We start from the raw sequence: 21,570 nt of genomic DNA on the forward strand, positions 1-21,570 counted from the left end.
TCACTCTGTCATAGTAATATACACCACAGGTCAAAACATAAAATTGTTCACTTTGGAAACGTGCCAACGGTATGTCTGTTACACCTCAATAAAGCTGTGCAGAAAACTGTGAGGAGCCTAGAATGCTTTGTCATGCCAGAAAACAAGGAAACTAGTGGGTGTGTCAGAAAGATTCAGGTTCCAACTTATATAGGCACCCACTGGCCAACGATGGGAAAATACGAGTATCAATTAGGATAATAATTACTGTGGACGGAAATCACAGTGGATTGAAAAAGGACAAACAGTAATACAGTGTTCGGACTGAGAGACACAAATCTATGTGTTCATAATGATAGATATAAAATATGTATTCATAATGATGATAAACTCATTGACCAATAACCTTTGGAAGGTATTAGGGAATCAATTAATTATTAGACTCAGTAACAGCAACACTTAGGTGCAGATATAGAGGAAAAAGAGACTGACCAGGAGTTGGTTAATTGTTGAAGTTGAGTAACTACTCCATGATGGTTCATTGGGCTGTTCGCTCTACTTTTGTATACGTATGGATTTATTTATTTGCTTGCTTGCTTGCCTCTCCAGGTGCCAGATCTTAGTTTACGCATGCCCCCTGCATTGGAAGCGTGTGGAGTCTTAACCACTGGGCTTCCAGGGAAGATCCCCGCCAACAGTTTTACACTGTGCAATAAAAATGTTTTTTAACTGTGCATCAAAATTATTGCGCTAATGTGAAAAACACCGTTTGAAAATCGGGAAGAAAGACTGTCCTGCGAAATGCTGATGCTTCTTGGGCGAGAGTGGTAGGGTGAGTCATTTCCCCCTTCCTTTTCTACATTGTCTGTGTCTATATATTTTTATATTATTTTCATAATGAGCTGGGCGACTAATCCTTTCACGCATAATAAACCCTAGGGGGAAAACAAAATCTCTGTATTTTTGCCGTCCTCGTCCCGGTCTTAAAAACTCATCTGTTCTCTTCCCCAAGCTTTTGCTAAACTTCCCACCATCTTTTCCAAGTTTAGAGTATCCGGGTACAGGAACTAAGAAAGTTTTGACGAACGCGGGTCAAGTCCATCGCGACCTAAACTTCCGCCCGCCAGCAGTCTGACCCAACGCACACGCCCCACTCGGCGCGGCAACCTCTTCGGGCGCAGCCGGGCTTCTGGACCCGCCTCCCTCGAACGCGAGGGAGACGTTTGCGCACGCGCGCGCCGAGGGCCTACATCTCCCAGTAGGCTCTGCGCCTCGCAGGGGCCGGCCTTCGTCGCAGAGGACTACACTACCCAGCAACCCCTTGCAATAGGCGTTGATGAGGAGGGGGCGCCAGTACAACCATTGGTTTAGCGTCTGTCGGAAGCTGTGCTGTGATTGGCCTGGAAGCCCGTCAGTTACCGCCAAGCTCAGTTAAGTTTTACTGTTAGACTGCGCGAGGAGGGAGAGGCGAGCGACAGGAGCCGAGCCCTCTCATCCCGGTGAGTGACCTCTGCCTCCGCCCTCTCGCTGTCCGCTCGGAGACCTGCACCCTCATTCCCTGGGGGCGACCACAGGCGCAGGTACTCACGCGGGGGCGGGGGCCGTGCCCACACGTGAGGTGTCTGACCTGAGAAGCATCTTCAGGGACGCAGGAAGCGAAACCCTGGACACACCCGGGGCACCTGTCTGTACACGCGGGTTCACGCCTCGCGGGCGTTTTCTTGGACCCGGGGTACAAACACACGCCCTGGAGCACATAGGGACACCGGTATCCATACGCGGGGACATCTGTAGAGACCCTCGGCTGAGCACGTGGGCTCAGGGGCGCACGCACTTACCGCGGGGCTCCTGCATATCTGAACCCCAGGGTCTCCCGCCTGGGGTGGCGAAAGCGGACACACACCCCCCCACCCCCCCAACACCTGCCCTTGTTCACTCCAAGGCACCCCTTCCACCTTCTGATACTTTATTATATCATGCTTATAATCGTGTTTCGTGTTCATTTTGTCTCTAGATAAATATCAAGGCTTTTTGGTACAAGAAGAAAATTCTGAGCAAGCGGAAAAAGTAAGGCCACTCATGAATTGTATTCAGCAAGCCCCTTCACGTGTATAAGACTTTTCCCTTTTTGACAGAGCTTATCATATATAGTATCTTGCATGATCCTCCCAGGAATCTCGTTAGGCGGGACCACTGTCATTCCCATTTTCCAGAAGGAAAACAGCCTAGGATAAATAAACCTGCCCACGGTACATGAGCGAATCAGAAATTTGAACTCAGGCTTCTTGATCTGAGGTTTAAGATTATGACCAGCTATGTAGAGCTACTTGCTGATAGAAATGCCACCTTCCCTCCCTGACAGCAGGGAACTGACACTGTTCTGTGTGACCCGAGCAGTCTCTGGGTAACCTGTGGAGAGACCGTGCCTCTCATTCACCTGCTTCACATTTAAACAGCTCCTCACAGGTGCCCTGGGAGTCGCAGCTTGAGTTAACATCAAAGAGAACTTGATGGAAAAACCTAGGTCTCCTTTGAGGGTCTGGGGGAAAGTTACCAAGGGGCAGGCATATTCCTGGCAGGGGGTGGGAGGTTTCATACCATTAGTATTTTTTTTTTTTTCCTGCCACGCTGCAAGGCTTGCAGGATCTTAGTTCCCAATCAGGGATCAGACCTGGGCCCCAGCCGTGGAAGTGCTGAGTCCTAACCACTGGACTGCCAGGGAAGTCCCCCATTAGACCTTGAATAAGATATTATTTTACAATACGTTGCCAGTCGAGCCCCATGGATGTGCCTTGTTAATTTTAAGGACGGATTGGAGTGCTGTTTTGGAAGTTTCAGAAAAGTAAGGACTTGGGAGGATGAAAGGAGAAAAAGAGACAATAGCGGGGTGAAGGGGGTCACTGTGTGCACCCTGATTGTCCTGTTCCTAAAAGTATTCAAAAGCGAAAGCGAGTCGCTCAGAGTTGGCATCCTTTACCTTCTCCAGGGGATCTCCCCAACCCAGGGATGAAACCCAGGTCTCCCGCTTTGCAGGCGGATTCCTTACCAGCCTTGCCACCAGGTATTAAAGAACTAGGTTAATTCTGAAGTGTCTCTCTCTTTTTTAAATAATTTTTTATTTTATATACTTAATTTTTGGCTGTGCTGGGTCTTTATTGCTGCACATGGGCTTTCTCTGCTTGCAGTGAGCAGGGCCTGCTCTTCATTGCCGGGTGTGGGGTTCTCACTGCGGTGGCTTCTCTTGTGGAGCGCGGGCTCTAGGGCGAGGGGCTTCAGTCGTTGCGGACCGTCGGCTCAGGAGTTGCAGCTGCCAGGCTCTAGAGCACAGACTCAGAAGTTGTGGTACGCCAGCCTAGCTATTCCTCGGCACATGGGATCTTCCTGGATCAGGGATCGAATCCATGTCTTGTGCACTGGCAGGCAGATTCTTTACCAGTGAGCCACCAGGGAAGCCCAGAAGTCTCTTTGGAAATCATTTTATATTTCGTTTTAGCTGGGGGTTGGGAGGCGGGGGGGTGGGGCATAATGAATTTAGTCCATATAGAAAATGGGAGACCTGTCCTCCCTCTTCCTTTGCCAACACTCCCCGCAGAGGTAACCTCACCAACCTGTCAGGGTGTGTGTGTCCTTGCAGACTTTCCCCCTATTCTTTATACGTTGGTGCAGTGAAAGTCGCTCAGTCATGTCGGACTCTTTGTGACCCCATGGACTATACAGTCCATGGAATTCTCCAGGCCAGAGTACTGGAGTGGGTAGCCATTCCCTTCTCCAGGGGATCTTCCCAACCCAGGGATCGAACTCAGATCTTCTGCATCGCAGGTGGATTCTTTACCAATTGAGTGCATGTATATCTTGCTGTTTTTCTTTTGCAAAAGAGTGGCTCGAATTCTAGTGGGGAGGAGAGACAAGAAACAGATGCATAGAATCAATGTCCAGTATATAAATGCTCCAGAGAAGAATAAAGCAGGATAAGGAGAGGATGTGGGCTCTGCTCTGGGGGGTTGTTTCAGGAGGGCTGCTCTGGGGAGTGTGAGCAGGGACCCTAAGCACTTGCTACGGTGTTTACTGTTTGTCTCTCCCGTTTAGCTTGAAGCCGATGGACGTTGTATGGGCCAGAGGCAGGGATGGTGGGCTATGACCCCAAAGCAGACGACAGGAATATCTCCAATCTTGAGGTGGCCGTGGCTGGGTCTGTGTCCGGACTTGTCACTCGGGTGTTGATCAGCCCCTTGGATGTCATCAAAATCCGCTTCCAGGTACCCTTTCCTCTGTTATCCGTGTAATGGGCTGGAGGACCAATTCACTCTCTTTTGCCAGAGCAGCTCTTGGGGCTTGGAGTTTTGTGAAGGAGAAGCTCTTTATTGCCATCTCTGAAATTCCTCCTGCCTACCCCTGCCCACCCCCATCATCCTGACCATTTCCATTTTGATACCTAGCTTCAGATTGAGCGCCTGTCTCGCAGTGACCCCAATGCAAAATACCACGGAATCCTGCAGGCCGGGAGACAGATTTTGCAAGAGGAGGGCCCAACAGCATTCTGGAAAGGGCACATCCCAGCCCAGCTTCTCTCCATAGGCTATGGAGCTGTCCAAGTAGGTGGCAGGGGAAGCGGCCAGGCCCCTGGGGTCACGTTGCACAATGGGGGAACCGGGGGTGGTACGGTGGGCACCAGGGCTGCCTGGGGTAAGGCAACAGGAGGTAGTCACACACTTCCCACTTGCCTTGGTGGGGAAGCTACCTGGCAAATGGAAGACATAGACCAGAAGCGTCCCCTTCCCCACGTCGCCCAAGCCTGGGGACTTGGCACCCACAGAACATGAGGCATTGCATCCAGGAGACTGTCTTGATGCCGGGCCCAGAAGGGCTTGGCAGATGGCAGTACAAACACTTTTCTTTTTCAAAGTAGCATTTTCATGTCTGTGCTTCCTCTGAACTTCCCAGTAGCACCGTGAGGAAGGTGCAGCAGGCATTTTGTGGCTCACAGAGAGGTTGAGCAAGCTGCCTAAGGCCACACAGCCCATAGGTGGCGAGGCTAGGGTTAGGGTCCAGGCTTCTTGTCTGTTACGCATTTGTTCAGCTGAGTGCCAGTTCACCCCTCAACTTGTAGTCTGTAGTTGTACAGAGGTGGTGATGAAATAGCCAGCCCTGCACCATGCTAATTGGGGGCCTGGAAAAGCATGTCGTATCCACTATCTCACAGCATTCCTTCAAAGGCTCTGTTGTCACCCCCATTTTACGGATGAGAAGATGTAAAAGAGAGCATAAGTAATTAGCCCAGCCAAAGTCGCTAGGTGGAAAGTGGCCGAGCCAGGACTCCTGCCGGGCGGCCAGCAACAGAGCTGCCCTGCCTGCTCTTCCTGTGACATCACAGGGGTCGCTCAGGTCACATGCGCTGCAGCTCTAGCCCTGAGCCAGCGCGCGGACGCTGCATGCTGGTGGGTGCATGCAGCGACATGTGCTCTCAGCACCCCGAGCTTCCGTGAGTTGGATGGAGAAGGATCTGAGCCCAAGGGGGGCTTTCACCGTGGAATATGGAATGTATGGAATTCTCCCAGTGGAATTTCAGTCTCAGGGCCACGGCTTGCTGCTCTGAAAGGGTGCCCAGCCTAGAATCAGACGATGGCCATCTTTTCTCAGTTGTCAGGAAACTAAGGGATGAATAGAATTTTCTTTCCTTTCTTTTTTCTTCTTTTTTTGGCCTCACTCTGTGGCTTGCAGGATCCTAGGTTCCCAACCAGGGATTGAACCCAGGGCCATGACAGCTAGAGCACTGAGTCCTAACCACTGGACCTCCAGGGAATTCCTGAGTAGAATTTTCTTTCTTTTTTTTTTGCGTCCTTATTTGCTTGTTTATTTTAACTTGCATCCAAGAAGATAGAATGATGCCAGGAGCTGAATATACAATTCATTGTTCATCCACTTAAAAAAAATACCCTCCCATTCTTAGCTGCTAAAGGATGTCAGAGATAATTCTAAAATCGTGAACTGTTAGCCGTTACTTTAGACAACTCATAGTCTAGTTTCTGCGTAGAATTTTTTGATGTAAAAACTCCCGCGCATGTTTCTTTAGCCCTTGGGTGTTTGGCTCTGCTCAGAGTGAAAGGGCACAGGTTCCGTGTTTATTGAATTCTGTCCCTGCTCAAGGAGAGCATCTCCCGGTCACGGGGTGGAGGGGAAGCGTCCGGGGCTGTTTATCCATGACTCTGTCACGCACCCTTGCAGTTTTTGTCGTTTGAAGTGCTGACCGAGCTGGTGCACAGGGCCAATGTGCGCGATGCCCGCGACTTCTCCGTGCACTTTTTGTGCGGCGGCCTGTCTGCCTGCGTGGCCACCCTCGCCGTGCATCCCGTGGACGTGCTGCGCACCCGCTTTGCAGCTCAGGGTGAGCCCAGGGTGAGTGGCCAGGTCAGAAAAGGGGTGCCCAAGGGATTGGGGGTGTGTGACAGGGTGGGGGCCCTTTTCCTTAGAGGGAACAAAGCTGGGGGAGGGGAGTGGGGGTCTTCAGGCCCTTCAGTCTGTCCCCGAAACTGTGACTGCTCTCAGCACCAGACAAGGTGCTAACAGCCTCCTGAGGGGACACAGAACCTGGTGGGAAAGACAACAAACACCAAAGGGCCTTCCCAACCCTTTCGTGCAAGTTCCGAGGGCGGAAGCCTTCAGTATAGCTGCCAGCATCTGGGAGCAAGTGTGAAGAGGGCCTCCCTGCCCGGGGCAGACTTTTCCATCAGTCACCCTTGGTCAGTGCCATGCCTTGCTGTAGGTGCCCACAGGCAGGCAAAGTTAGCCCCGCTGGACCACTGCAAAAAATATATAGGATATATGTCGAATGGAAGTATACTTAAAACTGTCCTCGATCTCTATCATAAAGATTGCCTGTTGCCAGTTTAAGAAGGGTTAAGTATATGCATGGATTTCCCCGGTGGCTCAGTGGTACAAAATCCGCCTGCCAATGCAGGAGGCTTGGTTTCAATCCTTGGGTTAGGAAGATCCCCTGGAGAAGGAAATGGCTCCCCACTTCTGTATTCTTGCCTGGAAAATCCCATGAGCAGAGGAGCCTGGCGGGCTATAATCCACGGGGTCACAAAAGAGGGAGGTGAGACTGAGCATGCAGGCACGCACACTGTAAATTATAAAACAGATCATCCAAGGGTGGACTTCACACCTTTCACAGTGCCACATATTTCTGTGCACTCCTTGGGAAGCCCGTGGTGTAAATAGCCAAAATGGGAGCCACTGGGCAATCCCACCCTTGGAGTTTCGGCCCAGCATTTTCTTTGTCATCCTGGCAGGAGAAGTAACACCCCTGGTAGCTGGTTTCTAGGCTCGGGGAAATATACCTGGCGGGCTGGGTTCTCGGACTGAAATAGCCTTGTTCATCATCGCACGTGTGGTGTCCAGGTCTATAAAACCCTGCGAGACGCCGTGGTGACTATGTACAGGACTGAAGGCCCCTTGGTCTTCTACAAAGGCCTGAACCCCACCTTGATCGCCATCTTCCCCTACGCGGGGTTCCAGTTCTCCATCTACAGCTCCTTGAAGCGTGCCTACGAGTGGGCCTTGCCGGCCGAAGGCAAGAAAAACGGTGAGACCATCCTCCCGGGAAAGGGGATCTGGGTCTCGCTCCCCCACCACCCCACTCCCCAGCCATAGCATCTCTTTCTGAGTCAGGTGGGAAGGAAGGCTTTCCCGCAGCAGCTAGGACACCGCAGACCTCTGAACCCCCCGCTCTAGTGCAGCCAACAAAACAAATCCGTTCACTCACAGATTACTTTGTTTCTCTCGGCTCTCGCCACTGTTATCTCCAGCCACCAGTCATGGTTTTCATTTTTGTCCAAGGTCCAACTTGCAGACAGCCTGGTTTTGTTTACGTGTTTGGTTTGGTTTTCATTCGGGGAAGCCGGGGTGGGGCATGGGCATCCTGTTCCCTCCCGAGCATGACCCGGGTCACGTGGCAGAGCCTGCAGGCCCCGATTGCCTCCCGCTGGGGCGATGCGTGTTCCAGGCTCACACCCCTTCTGCCACCAGCCTGTCCAACCTGCAGTCCGCCGTCATCCTTGATGAAAGGGACTGCATTCCCAGGTTCTCTCGCTCCGGGTTAAATTCTGAGATTGAGGATGCTTGTAGGGTTTTGTCTTATGGCCCCGAATTAGAAGGTATAACCTTGACGTTTACCCTAGACTGCATCTCTCTCCTTTGTCCCCCCTCCATCCCACATCTCTGGTCCAGGGAACTTCAAAAACCTGCTTTGTGGCAGCGGAGCTGGCGTCATCAGCAAGACCCTCACGTACCCGCTGGACCTCTTTAAGAAACGGCTGCAGGTCGGAGGGTTTGAGCAGGCCCGAGCCTCCTTTGGCCAGGTGAGCCGTCCCCCCGCAGACAGCTCTGATCCTGGCCGCTCACCGGGCGTGTGAAGGTGCGAGGGTCGGCGCTTGCCCGTCAGGCATCTTTAGCTCCCCCAGCCCTCTCACCCCCCACCTGGCCCTGGTGTCCGTGGAAATTTAATCAGTGCTTGCCTTGGGGAGCACATGCACTAGGAAAGATCCAGAGAAGATCAGCATGGCCCCTGTGCAAGGGTGACACGCAAATTCATGCAGTGCTCTGGATTAACAAAAAAAAGGTGATCTAAGAGAGAATTGGAAAAATTGAGGATTATAACCTGGGAGGAGCATCTCAGAAAGCTCTGAGAACTGTCCTTCCCGCTGGATGTTGACACACAGTTTAGATTAAGTTTTGAGACAGAGGGCTGTGCATCAAATATTATTGACAGTTTATGTAATCCGGATCTAAGCACCATCATAGTGGGTCATGTGACCCCTTATGAGATCAAGAAGGAGCATTGTCTTTAAGGAGTTGCCTTTCCGATGCTGAGAGAATGTTGCTGTCTATGGTTGGGCAGGTATTGCCGCCGATGGGAAAGGTCTGGTCAAGGCAAAATACAGATAACGTGAGGCACAGTGCAGGGAGAGGGCAGCCGAAGAGCGGAGAAGAATTTTTATGTTTAGATTTCTCTTGTCTTGCCCTGAAATCTGAATTTTATCTCACACCGGGGACCCCTGAGCACATGGGAAGCCACAAGCAAAGCCTTGCGTGTGTTGGGCACCATGCAGAGACCCAGGAGAAGGCACACTCAGGCTCTGCTCTTACAAAGCGTTCAGTTCATTTGGGGACCGACAGTTTACTCATATAAGAAAGGTCCCCACGGAGAAGGCAATGGCCCCCACTCCAGTACTCTTGCCTGGAAAATCCCATGGATGGAGGAGCCTGGTGGGCTGCAGTCCATGGGGTCGCGAAGAGTCAGCCACGACTGAGCGACTTCACTTTGACTTTTCACTTTCATGCATTGGAGAAGGAAATGGCAACCCACTCCAGTATTCTTGCCTAGAGAATCCCAGGGATGGGGGAGCCTGGTGGGCTGCCGTCTATGGGGTTGCACAGAGCCAGACATGACTGAAGCGACTTAGCAGCAGCAGCAGCAGCAGCAGAAAGATCCCCAAGATATCAACACAGAGAAGCAGGCTCATACTGGTGTATGGGGTTCTTTGCTTTATGCTATAGATGTCCCAGGATAGGGGTGAATTAAATCTGACCAACTAAATTATATTTTAAATGCACTTGAAGGGTTTGCCATCAGAGAAGCCCCGTTGTAGGTAATTTTTTAATCTTAATAGTCATTCCTTAATCTGCTTCGATTTTCACATACTGGGTTTTCATCTGCTCCTTGTGGGGCGCTGATTTTGTGACAGGCCAAGGTGGTAGGCGGTGGGGCGGTGGGGGGTGGAAGGCAGGGCTGGGTGACTTCAGGGCTTCTCCCTCTTTAACCTGGGACCCTGGGATGTCACAGCAAGAAGATGTCACAGCACCACGTGCCTGACAGACGGCAGAGGAGTAAGAGGGCATGGAATGGGAGTCAGGAAGGGAAGAGTGCACGCCTTACTCAGAGAGAAAGAAGTGGGTTTACAAATTATAGTACAGTTTCTTTGTAGAAAATTTCAGAGATGTTAGACAAAAAGGAAGATAAAATCACAGGTAAACCAACCACCACCCACCCCGAGAGGATCACACAGAACCTTGAGCTGTAGTAGCTCTCTCTCTTCCTTCCTCTCTTTCTCTTTCTCTGTCTCCCTTCCTCTCCCCACTCTCTTTCTCTTACTGAAGTATACTCGATTTGCAATACTATGTTAGTTTCAGGTGTATAACATACTGATTCAACATTTTTATAGTTTATATTCCACTTACTTACAAAATAATGGCGACATTTCCCTGTGCTGTGCAGTATATCCTTGTTGCTTATTTATTTATTTCTTGGCTCTACGTGGAATCTGTTTCCCAACCAGGGATCAAACCCGCACCGCTTGCAGTGGAAGCGTGGAGTCTTAACCACTGCACCTCCAGGGACGTCCCACGTAATTTATTTTATAGTGGTTTGTTTGTATCTCTTAATCCCCTACCCCTCGCCTGCTCCTCCCCACGTCCCTCTAGTCACCAGTAGTTTATTTTTTTAGATTCCACACATTAGTGATAACATGCACCATTTGTCTTTCTCTGACTTATTTCACTAAGCATAACACCCCCAGGTCCATCCTCGCTGCCGTTTTGTTTCTTTGCAGAAAATACGTGGACATCTTAATAAAAATGGGGTCGTACACAAGGTTTTATAACCTCCTCTTTCCAATTACCAACTTGGTTTGACCAACTTGGTTTGAAGAGATGGTTTGAATTGGACAGGGAGAGCTGGTGAGAGACCAGGACACAGGAGGGAGGCCCTGCTCCCAACAGAGATGTAGTGTGAGCAGGCATGGCCGGAGGGGGGGGCGCGTGAGTGGACCAGGGGGCGATAAAGGCAGATCAGCGAGGGACGCTGAGGCCAAATGGTGGAAGGCCCTGAACACCAGGCCACGTGGCTTGGACTTGATTCTTGATCATCATCTTCGGGAGTTCCTGGAGCTTTGGGGGTTGAGCAAGGCTTGAGCCGAGCTGTGTCTTGGGGACACGGCAGCCATCTGTGGTCAACTGGAGGTGGCCAGCCTGGTGACACTGGTCAGGCTCAGAGCCCACAAGGACCAGATTCAGATCTACTGCCCAAGGAGGGCAGGGAGTGACGGGGCACACGGTCAGAGCACCTCTGGGAAGAGGGTCCAGAGCTCTCACTGGGTCCTTAAGAGCCTCAGTCTGTGGGAACTTCCCGAGCAGGAAGGAGCTCTGTCCGGTGCTGATTTCCACACCCCTTCTCTGTGAAGCCTGAATTAGCCCAGCTGGAAGAGAAAGAATGAGGTTCACTTCTTCCGTCTTCTTGGCATTCATTCCTTCTTCCAGTAGCTATCTGCTGGGAGCCTGAATGTGCCAGGCCCTGTGTTGACAGAACAGAGCTTATATCCACGTGTCCACCCTCACCTCTCTCCTCAACCAGGGTACCCTTCCTCTCCCCAGGTGCGAAGCTACAAGGGCCTCCTGGACTGTGCCGGGCAGGTGCTGCGAGAGGAGGGGCCACAGGGCTGCTTCAAAGGCCTGTCTCCCAGCCTGCTGAAGGCCGCCCTCTCCACCGGCTTGGTATTCTTCTGGTATGAGCTCTTCTGTAACTTCTTCCATCACATAAGCAAGGCAGACAGCTAGCCTCCAGGGCAGAAAGGGTGGCCTGCGGTCTTCCCCTCCTGGAAGAAGACTCGATCAATGGTCTCCTGTTGCACAGAGAGGTGCTGCCTGGTCCTTCCCTCCAGGCCAGCTGTCTCAGGCACGAAGAGTCGTCGGGATTCCACTGGAAGGGCACCGGGAGGCCCATCAGGAGGAGCTGGGCGTTTGTCCTCTGTGTGGCGGACACTGGGGACAGCAGCTGCCCTCCTGCTTAGCCAGGCTGCCCAGAGAGCCCTCCTGACTCTGGGCGGGGCCGCAGGGTGAGCGTGAGGCTGGGACTGGGCCCTGTACAGGGTTTGCACACTTACTCCCACCACCTATTTAATAGACGTTAAAGCTGAAAGCAATCTTTCCCCTCCACCTTCGCTTCCAAATCACATCCCTCCTTCCAAAGCTGGAGGAAGGGAGCCCTGCCTTGCCTGCATTCTACTTCGCTCTGCAGTTGTGTCCCTCAGGCAGCTCTGCTTCTAGTTCTAGGGGAAGAGTCCAGCTGAATTGGTCTCTTTATATAAAAACTCCACCATACTCAGATCTCCGTATCTATAAAGGCACTGCTCAAGCTGTTCTCTTCCTGGGCGGGACTGGTCCCAGCCCGTGGGCCTCTAGGGAAAGCTGATCCCAGCAGCACCACTGGCAGTAGGGGTATGCTGATGGGGCGGGGCTGTGGGTAAAGGCAGCAGCCCTCTGCCTCAGTCTCCCAGGATCACTCTTTCGCTGGAGGCTGGGTTAGCCCTCCTGAGTGGGTGGGAGCTTAGGCTGGGCCAGGGGGCATCAGCTGCCCGCTTGTGAGTTCCTGGGTCCAGCATGGCGCTGGGTGCATCCTCTACAATCCCCGCAGGAAGGGGTTGAGCAGGCTGCCTGCTGCGGGGACACCTGGTGCCCTGGCAGTTGCTAGGCACAGGAACCCACAGTCTAGACACAGCCAGGGGTACAAAAGGAGAAGAGAATCACAGAAAAACCACCCGCTGGGAAGCATGGCCCTAGAGGCTGGCTGTGCAGGGGGAGCCCGGCACAAGACTGCTCCCCTGACCTCACCTCGGCTCTAGCTCCAGCCCTTGCACTGACAGCCGAGGAAGATGGCAACGAGGAGCAGCCATGGGTGGGCGTCATGGCTCTCCCGGGGTCCTGGGCCCCTTCTCACCATTACCGTGTCCTCTCTGGTCTGGAATCCTGGAACCTCCCTGCCCTTGGTTGCTGATTATGAAGGTCCACGTGTGGCTAGAGGGTGTCTGGCAGTCAAGGCTTGTGGCTGCCCAAGGGGGCCGCTGTCCGAATGTATTTTTTTGATATCCATGGAAGTAAACTTTATTCTCTTCAGCTCTCCGCTCTTTGGTTTTCTTTCTCAGCAGCTGAGGTTCTCTTCCTCGATCCATTTTCTGGAGACCACTTTGGCTGCTCTGTGAGCAGGAGAAGCGAGCCCTGGATACAGAAATCACCATCAACACATCTTTCTTGTCCAAGCTACAGGAAAAGGCAGTTCTTTCCCAGCCTCTCCTGTATGCCTTCCTGCGGCGCAGGGTTGACCTCCGACCTGGCCCTGTCTGGGCTGCTGAGCCCACACCTCTCCCCAAGCCCAGACCAAGTCGGACTGAGCCAGGCGCTTGCTCATCCATCAGTCAGGATGTGGATGTGTTTACTCAGTCATGTCTGACTCTCTGTGACCCAGCGGACTGTAGCCCGCCAGGCTGCTCTGTCCATGGGATTCTCCATGCCAGAATACTGGAGTGGGCTGCCTTTTCCTTCTCCAGGGGATCTTTCCCCACCCAGGGACTGAACATGGGTCTCTTGCATTGCAGGCAGATTCTTTGCCTTCTGAGCCCCCGGGGAAGCTCAACGTCAGGGTTACTCCCAACTCCTGGGGCATCAAAAGTTGGCAAACAGACCCCTTTCTCTTGAGCTGGTTCATTGATTGTCAATTTATTTTACCAATATCGTTTGTACTTGGAGTGGGGTCGGGGGGGGCTTCGTGGAACTCGATCTAGCCCTGAGAGCTTCCTCGCCTTCTCTAGCCTTCTCTACCTCGGATGGGGGCAGCGGGCGGGGAGCCCGGGCCTACCCTCTGTGAGGTCCGGCCCCTCCCGCCGACTGCTCTGCCCTCCCACCTTGCTGCCCGCGCCTGTAGCCCGGCTGCGGACCGCGCCCCCCGCAGGCCCCTCCTACGTCGCTGGCCCGGCCCGGCTCCTGACCCCGTTTTAACCTCAGCCCCGGCGTGGGGCGGGGCGCGGTGGGTGCCACTGCTCAAGACCGAGGGCTTCACGCAGGCCAAGGAGCAGGTCCGACCCAGCGCCCGCGAGCCGGCGTGGTCTCGGGCAGGCCCAGGGAGAACGAGGTGAGGAGAGGAAGGGGGCGGTGGGGGCAGGGGTCGCGGGCGTCCTGCGCCGTCGCACGCCGGGAACCTCTGAGCTGGCGCGGCCGGCTGGCGAGGGCAGCGTCGTCGGGGCTCCGGCAGGGGGCGCTCGTGCGCGGTCCCACCCAGGCCCCGCCCCGCCACCCGAGGCCCCGCCCCGCCGCCCGAGGCCCCGCCCCGCCGCCCGAGGCCCCGCCCCGCCCCTGCGCTAGGAAATGACCTCAGCGGCGGCGAGGCGCCGGAGGCCCAGCCTGCAGCGCCGCGGACGCGGGGCGCGCGCACGATGTCGGCCGAGCGGCCTCCGGGCACGCGGGCGCGGCGCCGACGCGGCAGGTGGGTCCCCGGCTCTCTCGCCACCCCTACAGCTCGCGGGACACCGGACGGCGGGCCCCACTGAGCCGCCGGGAGGGGCGTTCCGGACTTAGGAAAGCTGCCCAGGTCTGGAGACCCTTAAGATCCGCTCCTTTGGCCGGAGGGAGAGGCACCGAGTCCGGAGGGGAGACCCCAGCGGGGACCACCTTTGTGGGTCACGTCATCGCTCTCCCCTCCTTCAGAAGAAGGCTCAGAATGGAGCTTAGCACTGCCCCCTTCTTGAGAAGGGAGGGCCAGGTTTCTGCCCCTCTGGAGGCCAGTTTAACCAGTCCATCCCGGGGAGAAACTGGCCGGTACAAGGGGAGTCAAGGCGGCACCCAACCTTCTGGCCGGCCCCAGCCCGGGACTGGGCTTTCTGGGCTGAGGACTCTGACATAAGGGAGAGGGATGGGGAGATGGGGCTTGGAACCCTGCTGGGACAGATGCCCACAGCCTGGAGCCCCGGCCCTCTCACTCGCAGGGAGCTGTGGTGGACCAGTCAGTAGCTTCTCGATCGTCTTATACAGGCATGGAAAGTGTCTGATATCCACTCATCCACCCCTCATCTCAGTGCACCTGACCCCACCCCAGCTTTGGTGTCAGCTGAGAATAACCTTGAGGCAGACTGGAGGACAAACACATTCACCCCTCATCTCTACTCTTGTGTAATCCCAGAGACTATCAGGATTCTTTAACTGAGCAGCAGGTGCCTGGCTGTTGCCCAGTCTCCACCAGAAGCCAAGCTTGGTGGGCGCCCAGCCAACCCCTGAGTGCCATGGACTGCCCAGCCCTATCCAGGGCCCATAGGGCTGGGAGCCCTGCCTCCGCGCTCCACGCCTAAGACCTCTCCATTCGCCTCTCCCCCAACCCAGGTGTTGTCCTTAGTCCCACCCCAGTAAAGAGCTGCTGCGGCTGGACAGTCATGGGGGATCCGGGTAAAGAGGAGTATAAAATCCAGTGTTTTGATGCGGAGACCCAGCAGCTGCTGAAGACAGCTCTCAAAGGTGAGCGTGGGGAGCCCCCTGAGCCTGGCTCCACAGCACCAGAGAGGGGACCGGACCGGAGGACCGGGATGACCCTGGGAAGGCACCACCCTCTCCCTTCACTTTCTGAGAGCAGGAGTCCGCAACATAATTCTGGAACTGGAAGACATTTAGGCCAGTATTTGGGAGTATGAATCATAGATCATAGTCACCCCTCAGATTGTAAAGTGTTTTTAAAGTACCCAGGAAAGGAGGGTGAGGCACAGAAAACCCAGTTCCTGCCCCTTAAGTCCTTATGCTGGACCTGGTTTCTGCATTGCTGCAGCCCCTCTCTTGAATATGCGGAGCTGCCTGACTTGGGACAGAAGATGGAGTGTTCTGCTTGGCAGAGGAGCTCCACTAACTGTCCTGGGCCAAGGCCCTCCCGCAGCGCTCAGGACAGAAGTTTGACTCAGCGAACGATTAGCTATGCCTGTAGCGTGCCAAGCTAAGCCTGCAGAGAGGCCCTCCCTGGCCTGCTTTTGTCAGGGGTTCATGTGTGTGTTGTAAGAACACTTTCTTCCGTAAAATGGCTGTCAGTGTCCCATCTTCAACCTAGTGCCAGGAAAAGACGTGTCCTAAAAAAAATGAGCGCTCTTTGACTATCAGCCACACAACCCTGTTCTCTTATTGGGTCACCAGGAGGCTTATGGCTGCAGCTGCTCCTGTGTGATGTTTCCTCTGTTTCCTGATCTCTTTATTTTTTTTGGCCGCACTGCATGGTTTGCAGGATTAGTTCCCTGACCAAGGATCGAACCTGTGCTCCCTGCAATGGGGAGCAGAGTCCTAAATACTGGACCTCCGAGGAATTCCCCCTTCTGGTCCTTTCAGTTCAGTTCAGTCGCTCAGTCGTGTCCAACTCTTTGCGCCCCTATAAACTGCAGCATGCCAGGCCTCCCTGTCCATCACCAACTCCTGGAGTTTACCCAAACTCGTGTCCATTGAGTCGGTGATGGCATCCAACCATCTCATCCTCTGTCGTCCCCTTTTCCTCCTGCCCTCAATCTTTCCCAGCAGTGGAAGTATATAATGGGAGTGCTCGTCAGTGAACACCTCAAATCCTTTAGAAGCAGGTGGAGGCATATATAACTAAGCAGCTCTAGACTCCCCACCTGTCTTTACCCTAGATCCAGGTGCCGTGGACTTGGAGAAAGTGGCCAATGTGATTGTGGACCATTCTCTGCAGGACAGTGTGTTCAGCAAGGAAGCAGGACGCATGTGCCACGCCATCATTCAGGTTGGGTGGGGCTGGCAGAGAAGGGGAGACGCTTTGAGGAAGGTGCTTCTGAAGTGGGCAGAGGCCAGCAGGGCAGAAAGGCGAAGGGCTGGCCTCAGAGGCAGGAGAAGAGGAGGACAGCAGGGAACTAGGCCAGGGAAGCTTGGGCCCCGGGACTGCCCTTTCCTTTCCCTGGCTCACAGGCAGAGAGCAAGCAAGCGGGCCAGAGTGTCTTCCGCCGTGGACTCCTCAACCGGCTGCAGCAGGAGTACCAGACTCGGGAGCAGCTTCGAGCCCGCTCCCTGCAGGGCTGGGTCTGCTACGTCACCTTTATCTGCAACATCTTTGACTACCTGAGGGTGAGGCCCCGCCAGCCACACCCCGTGCAGCAGAGGCGGCCCACCTGTCTCCTGCGCCACTAAGCCAGTGCTCTGGGCCCTGCTCTCCCCCCGCAGGTGAACAACATGCCTATGATGGCCCTGGTGAACCCTGTCTACGACTGCCTCTTCCGGCTGGCCCAGCCCGACAGCCTGAGCAAGGAGGAGGAGGTGGGTGGCCCCGGCACCGAAGACTATGGAGATGGGCTCAACTCGGAATGCCTGCCCCTGTCCATGGAGACTTTCACTTGTGGGGCAGGAACCTGGTGGGGGTGTTCATGGCCTGTCAGGGTTACAGGACAAAGTCTGGGATTTACCCAGAACACAGTGCAGCTAGAACCTCCTGGTTCAGAGGCCGTGTTCCCAGTAGGAAAGCAACTGTGGATACTGGTGGCCCAGAAACTAAACTGGGGCGGGGGGCGTTGGGGGGGCAGGGGGAGTGGGATTGAGAAGCAGTTTGGGAACGGGGCCTGCGTCCACCTGGCCCAGGTGAGAGATCTGAGGCAAGTCTTTGAGCTTGTTCCTTTCACGTGAGGCAGCGACAGTGCCCACCGGGTCGTGTGAGGATGAAGCGGGGGAAACGTGCACAGGCCAAGCCCGGAGCCTGGCACACAGCGAGCGCTCAGTAAATGGCTGCTCTGTGTGACGGAGGGCCGTGCCTGGGGTCACCTCCCGCTGCCCCTGCAGGTGGACTGCCTGGTGCTGCAGCTGCATCGGGTCGGGGAGCAGCTGGAGAAGATGAACGGGCAGCGCATGGATGAGCTCTTTGTCCTGATCCGGGATGGCTTCCTGCTCCCAGCCGGCCTCAGCTCCCTGGCCCAGCTGCTGCTGCTGGAGATCATCGAGTTCCGGGCAGCCGGCTGGAAGACCACCCCGGCTGCCCACAAGTATTACTACAGCGAGGTCTCTGACTAGGCCTCCAGGCTTCCTCCCCAGTGGCGCCGGCCTTTCTTCTGCCCACCTTCCAACCTGGCAGCGGAGTCTTCACCTCTGCCAAAGACTTCTTCCCTTCCAGACTCAAGAGCGCCTGAGATGATTCCCACTTAATGCAGCGGTCCTGCCCTGAGCACCTTCTCTCCGATTCCAGGATTGCGGAAGGCAGGCACACCTGCTCCACAGTCCCAACAGCCTTTCTCTCCCCTCACTGCTGACCTGGGCAACTCCCGACAAGCCCTGCCCTGTGGAACCATCGGTGCAATAGCTATCTTGGTACCTGTTTCCCCATCTGTAAAATGGGTGCCCAGAGCCATTGGTGGGGACACTTAGGGATATCAAAGGGGACGAACAGAGTCACACCAGAAACTGCTTTTTATACATTCTGTACAAGGACCACTTTAGAACTGAGTGTATTTTCTCCAGTTGGTTTTAATGAATCGTAATACCACATCACGTGTTACACCAGCTCAGGACGAGAATTTTCTAATAAACTCTTTCTGACACTAAAACTGCTTCTTTTCGTATCACCCAAAGGTCCACCCCAAGCTGAAGGAAAAGAAGGCTGGGTGAGCCCTAGGTTTCTTAGGAGGAAATCCAACTTGATATGCCCCCTCTTTCCAAGGAGATGGGACAGGGAGAGCGAGTTCCAGCCCCCAAAGAAACGACGAACAGGCAGTAAACACGCGGCTCCGTCCTTGGTAGGAGGCCCGCCTGCCCGGAAGAGGGAACGGTACCCTTAACCCACAAGCGTTCTGCAGCGTGGCAGCGGCTCACGCTGTTTCTGGCAGCAGGGCGCGGTGCCGTCTTCCCTGACCCTCTGCCCACACTCTACCACCAGCGGTAGTGGGCCAGCGCGCGGTTGGCCTCGGCCATCTTGTGCATGTCGTGCTTTCTCTTGATCACAGGGCCGCGGTTGTAGAAAGCCTCCAGCAGCTCCTGAGACAGCTTCTCCGGCATCAGCATCCGCCGGGGCTTCTTCTCCCTGCACTCGGTGATCATCCATTTCATGGCCAGGAAGCGGCGACGCCGGTCAGCCAGCGGCACAGGGACCTGGGCAAGACGGGACAGGGGCAAGTTAGGCTGAGAACTGGCCAGGACTGCAGCCTCCTTCCTGCCAGAGCTCCGATAAGTAGCCACATGTCCACTCAGGGCCAGCCCTGGCAAGGGTGCTGGGGAGGAGGGCCTGACTGCTCCTCTCTGAGCTCCTCTCACCCCTGGCTGACCTCAGTGCAGCAGACATCATAGGCATTCATCAAACAAACGTTCCTTGAGCACTGGCCTCTTTCACCTCTAAAGGGAGTTCAGCCAAGTTGATAAAAGCACCACTGGGAAAAGCCCTGTCAGCTGGCATGACTTAGCCAACACAGATCATGAACGCCTAGAAACAGGTCCCTCTTGTCCCAAGAATCATTTGCCAGGCCCCTACTATGTGCCAGGTACTGTGCCAGACCCTAGGAACACAGGCACTGAGAAAGTCTCTACCCTGTGAGGTTTACGCTGAAAAAGGAAAGACAAAACAAACGTATATTTTTTTAAAAAAGAAAAGAACACCCACTTATGACAATGAAGTATAATTAAATGCTAGCTTCCCTGGTGGCTCACACGGTAAAGCCACCTTTGCCTGCAACGCAGAAGACCCGAGTTCAATCCCTGGGTCAGGAAGATCTGGAGAAGGAAATGGCAACCCACTTCCAATATCCTTGGCTGAAGAATCCCATGGACAGAAGAGTAGGGCAAGTCCCAGTCCATGGGGTCGCAAAGTCGGATATAACTAAGCGACTAACACTTCACCTAGTTCAGTTAAACAGTGATGAAGCATCAGTCAAACACTATGTTAGACACTGATGTATAAAGATGAGGTATAAACATAGCTCCTCACCATCAGAAACTTATACTTTGGAACACAGAATGCTGGACAGAAGGGGCAATGGGGGAAGTACTGTGGGCCTTCTAAAGAGGTCATGTAGATAATTTTTTCGCTCTTCCATCTTCTGCCTGTAATCTTTATACCATGGGACTGAGACCTTGGCACTCTGCAGTCCCAAGAAAGCTATCAATCTTGGCCCAACTCTAAATACCCCCCTCTACCCCCACCATTTCACACACGAGCAGCCCTGCTTTTCCACCCTGACCACTCACCTGGTAGAAATGGCCCCCCTTGAGGATGGGTACCAGCCCAATAACAGGCTCACAGTTTTTCAGTGCTTGATGGAAGATGGTGTAAGGGTTGCGTTCGATGGTTGCCTGTTCCTCTGCAGAAGCAGCATGGTACTTCTCAAACTGCTTCCTTTTCACAGCTTCCAGGGTCTGCAAAGGGATACAGTGGAAGAGGATACCCCAGGGTCCCTAAAGGGTTCACCCAGCTGGGCTAGGACCCTGTCCTTTATTCCCATCATCCTGTTCTTCTTCTATAGCTGCCCAGCTATTCCTTTAGTACTTCTGAAACAAAAACCCTGGACTAGGACAGAAGAATGAGCTAAGATTTGTAATGTGGGGCTGGGGGATGGCAGTGCTTGACTCCGGTAGGACTTCTTAAAGCCTCCACTCCCACACATAAATACAGAGAAACTCTGTACTTTTAATGACAGGTACAGAATCCATTGTTTTTTGTCTTAAGATGAAAGAGCCAAACACAAAGCTATGGGGAAAACAAAGATGACAGAGAGAGGTACTGTTTACCTGTGTCATGAGGGATCTGGCCAGTATTTTGTTTCCTCCTTTCATCATCATATTGGTGAATTTACTTTAAGAAAAAAAGATGTTTAGGTTCCCAAGGCTGTCACAATATCCTTAGTGTAGATCCTTCCGCCTTCCCCCGTATAGTCCCACTCTGTGGAACAACAGTTTGTTGTCTGCTAACCTGATCACTGGGTCTTCAAACACAGAGCATGTTTTCGTGGCTGGGGCAGCTTTAATAACCTGAGTCTTCCTGAGCTCCCGCTCATACGTCTCCTCCTCAGTCAGCTGGGCCAAGGGCTTGCGGTAATATTCCTTGTCAGTCTGGGGATCCTGGTACTCAGGGCCATAGCGGCTCCACCTCACCTGCACTAGCCTGGGGTGGGGGGAAGAGGAAGAGGAGGGCAAAAGCTGACTCAAGTGAAAAGGCTTGACTTAACAATAGGCATGTATGCCAAACCGCCGCCAAGCGAGCAGCGAGGAGATCGCCAGCCATAGCTCAGCTGCAGTAATTCTTGTCCCAAGAGGTAGGAGGACCTCCCCTAAAGAGGCCGGGAAAGTCTGCTCCTCAAGTGCCAACAGTAAGGACAAGCTCCTGAACTTCAGAATATAGACAATCCGCCTATGCATCTCTCCCCCCCACCTCCCAGCAAAGAAAATCCCAGTTCTGAATTCTTCAACAAGATCGCACTTTCAGTTCCAAGTGAGAATTCCTCAGGCAGGGAGCTACTACTAAGCTTTCAGATTGACCCAAACTCACGGAGAGGGTTAAAGAGGATTGGACTCATTTATCCCGGCCTCCCAGGCTCTCTCCAGGTCCCTGCGAGGCTTGCCTGTGGCCCCCTCTTTTCCTCCCTAGCAGGTCTCTCCGTGAAGACCCAAGAGGACTCCCAGCTGCCGCCACCCTCTCACCCTGGAAGCCGCACGGCAGCTTTCCGCACGCCGAGACCCAAGCCGGACCACCCTAGCGCAACCTTCACCGTGGGGGCAGCCATCTTGGCTGCCAGCAGGACCCCACTGAGACTGCCCTTGGCGTGC

At 54.1% G+C, this 21,570-nt stretch overlaps 3 protein-coding genes and 1 pseudogene across 5 annotated transcripts; 3 read left to right on the top strand and 1 right to left on the bottom strand.

The window, feature by feature from the left end:
- The first annotated feature begins 1,416 nt into the window (after window positions 1–1,416).
- Window positions 1,417–12,891, top strand: SLC25A19 (solute carrier family 25 member 19). 2 transcript variants are annotated; one of them, XM_052658209.1, is made up of 9 exons: window positions 1,417–1,478; window positions 1,994–2,046; window positions 2,966–3,040; window positions 4,066–4,235; window positions 4,416–4,571; window positions 6,202–6,372; window positions 7,378–7,561; window positions 8,206–8,336; window positions 11,407–12,891. In XM_052658209.1, the coding sequence occupies exons 4-9, from the start codon at window positions 4,104–4,106 to the stop codon at window positions 11,587–11,589; spliced, it is 957 nt and encodes a 318-aa protein (XP_052514169.1). In that variant the 5' UTR covers window positions 1,417–1,478; window positions 1,994–2,046; window positions 2,966–3,040; window positions 4,066–4,103; the 3' UTR covers window positions 11,590–12,891. The 2 variants fall into 2 exon arrangements, with proteins under 2 accessions (XP_052514169.1, XP_052514171.1); XM_052658211.1 differs by lacking the exon at window positions 2,966–3,040 and having other exon boundaries at window positions 1,423–1,478.
- Window positions 8,487–8,587, top strand: LOC128065706 (uncharacterized; annotated as a pseudogene).
- A 1,324-nt stretch (window positions 12,892–14,215) lies between the features above and the next one.
- Window positions 14,216–18,359, top strand: MIF4GD (MIF4G domain containing). 2 transcript variants are annotated; one of them, XM_052657962.1, is made up of 6 exons: window positions 14,216–14,287; window positions 15,178–15,309; window positions 16,455–16,564; window positions 16,747–16,902; window positions 16,999–17,091; window positions 17,608–18,359. In XM_052657962.1, the coding sequence occupies exons 2-6, from the start codon at window positions 15,228–15,230 to the stop codon at window positions 17,833–17,835; spliced, it is 669 nt and encodes a 222-aa protein (XP_052513922.1). In that variant the 5' UTR covers window positions 14,216–14,287; window positions 15,178–15,227; the 3' UTR covers window positions 17,836–18,359. The 2 variants fall into 2 exon arrangements, with proteins under 2 accessions (XP_052513922.1, XP_052513921.1); XM_052657961.1 differs by lacking the exons at window positions 14,216–14,287; window positions 15,178–15,309 and adding an exon at window positions 15,363–15,462.
- Window positions 18,258–21,544, bottom strand: MRPS7 (mitochondrial ribosomal protein S7). The gene is made up of 5 exons (XM_052657115.1): window positions 21,445–21,544; window positions 20,717–20,908; window positions 20,536–20,599; window positions 19,996–20,163; window positions 18,258–18,906 (listed from the first exon to the last, which is right to left on the bottom strand). Exons 1-5 carry the CDS (start codon window positions 21,525–21,527, stop codon window positions 18,685–18,687), a joined length of 729 nt encoding a protein of 242 aa, XP_052513075.1. The 5' UTR covers window positions 21,528–21,544; the 3' UTR covers window positions 18,258–18,684.
- Between the last annotated feature and the right edge of the window lie 26 nt (window positions 21,545–21,570).

Source organism: Budorcas taxicolor, chromosome 19 (assembly GCF_023091745.1).
Source record: "Budorcas taxicolor isolate Tak-1 chromosome 19, Takin1.1, whole genome shotgun sequence".
Classification (NCBI taxonomy): domain Eukaryota; kingdom Metazoa; phylum Chordata; class Mammalia; order Artiodactyla; family Bovidae; genus Budorcas; species Budorcas taxicolor.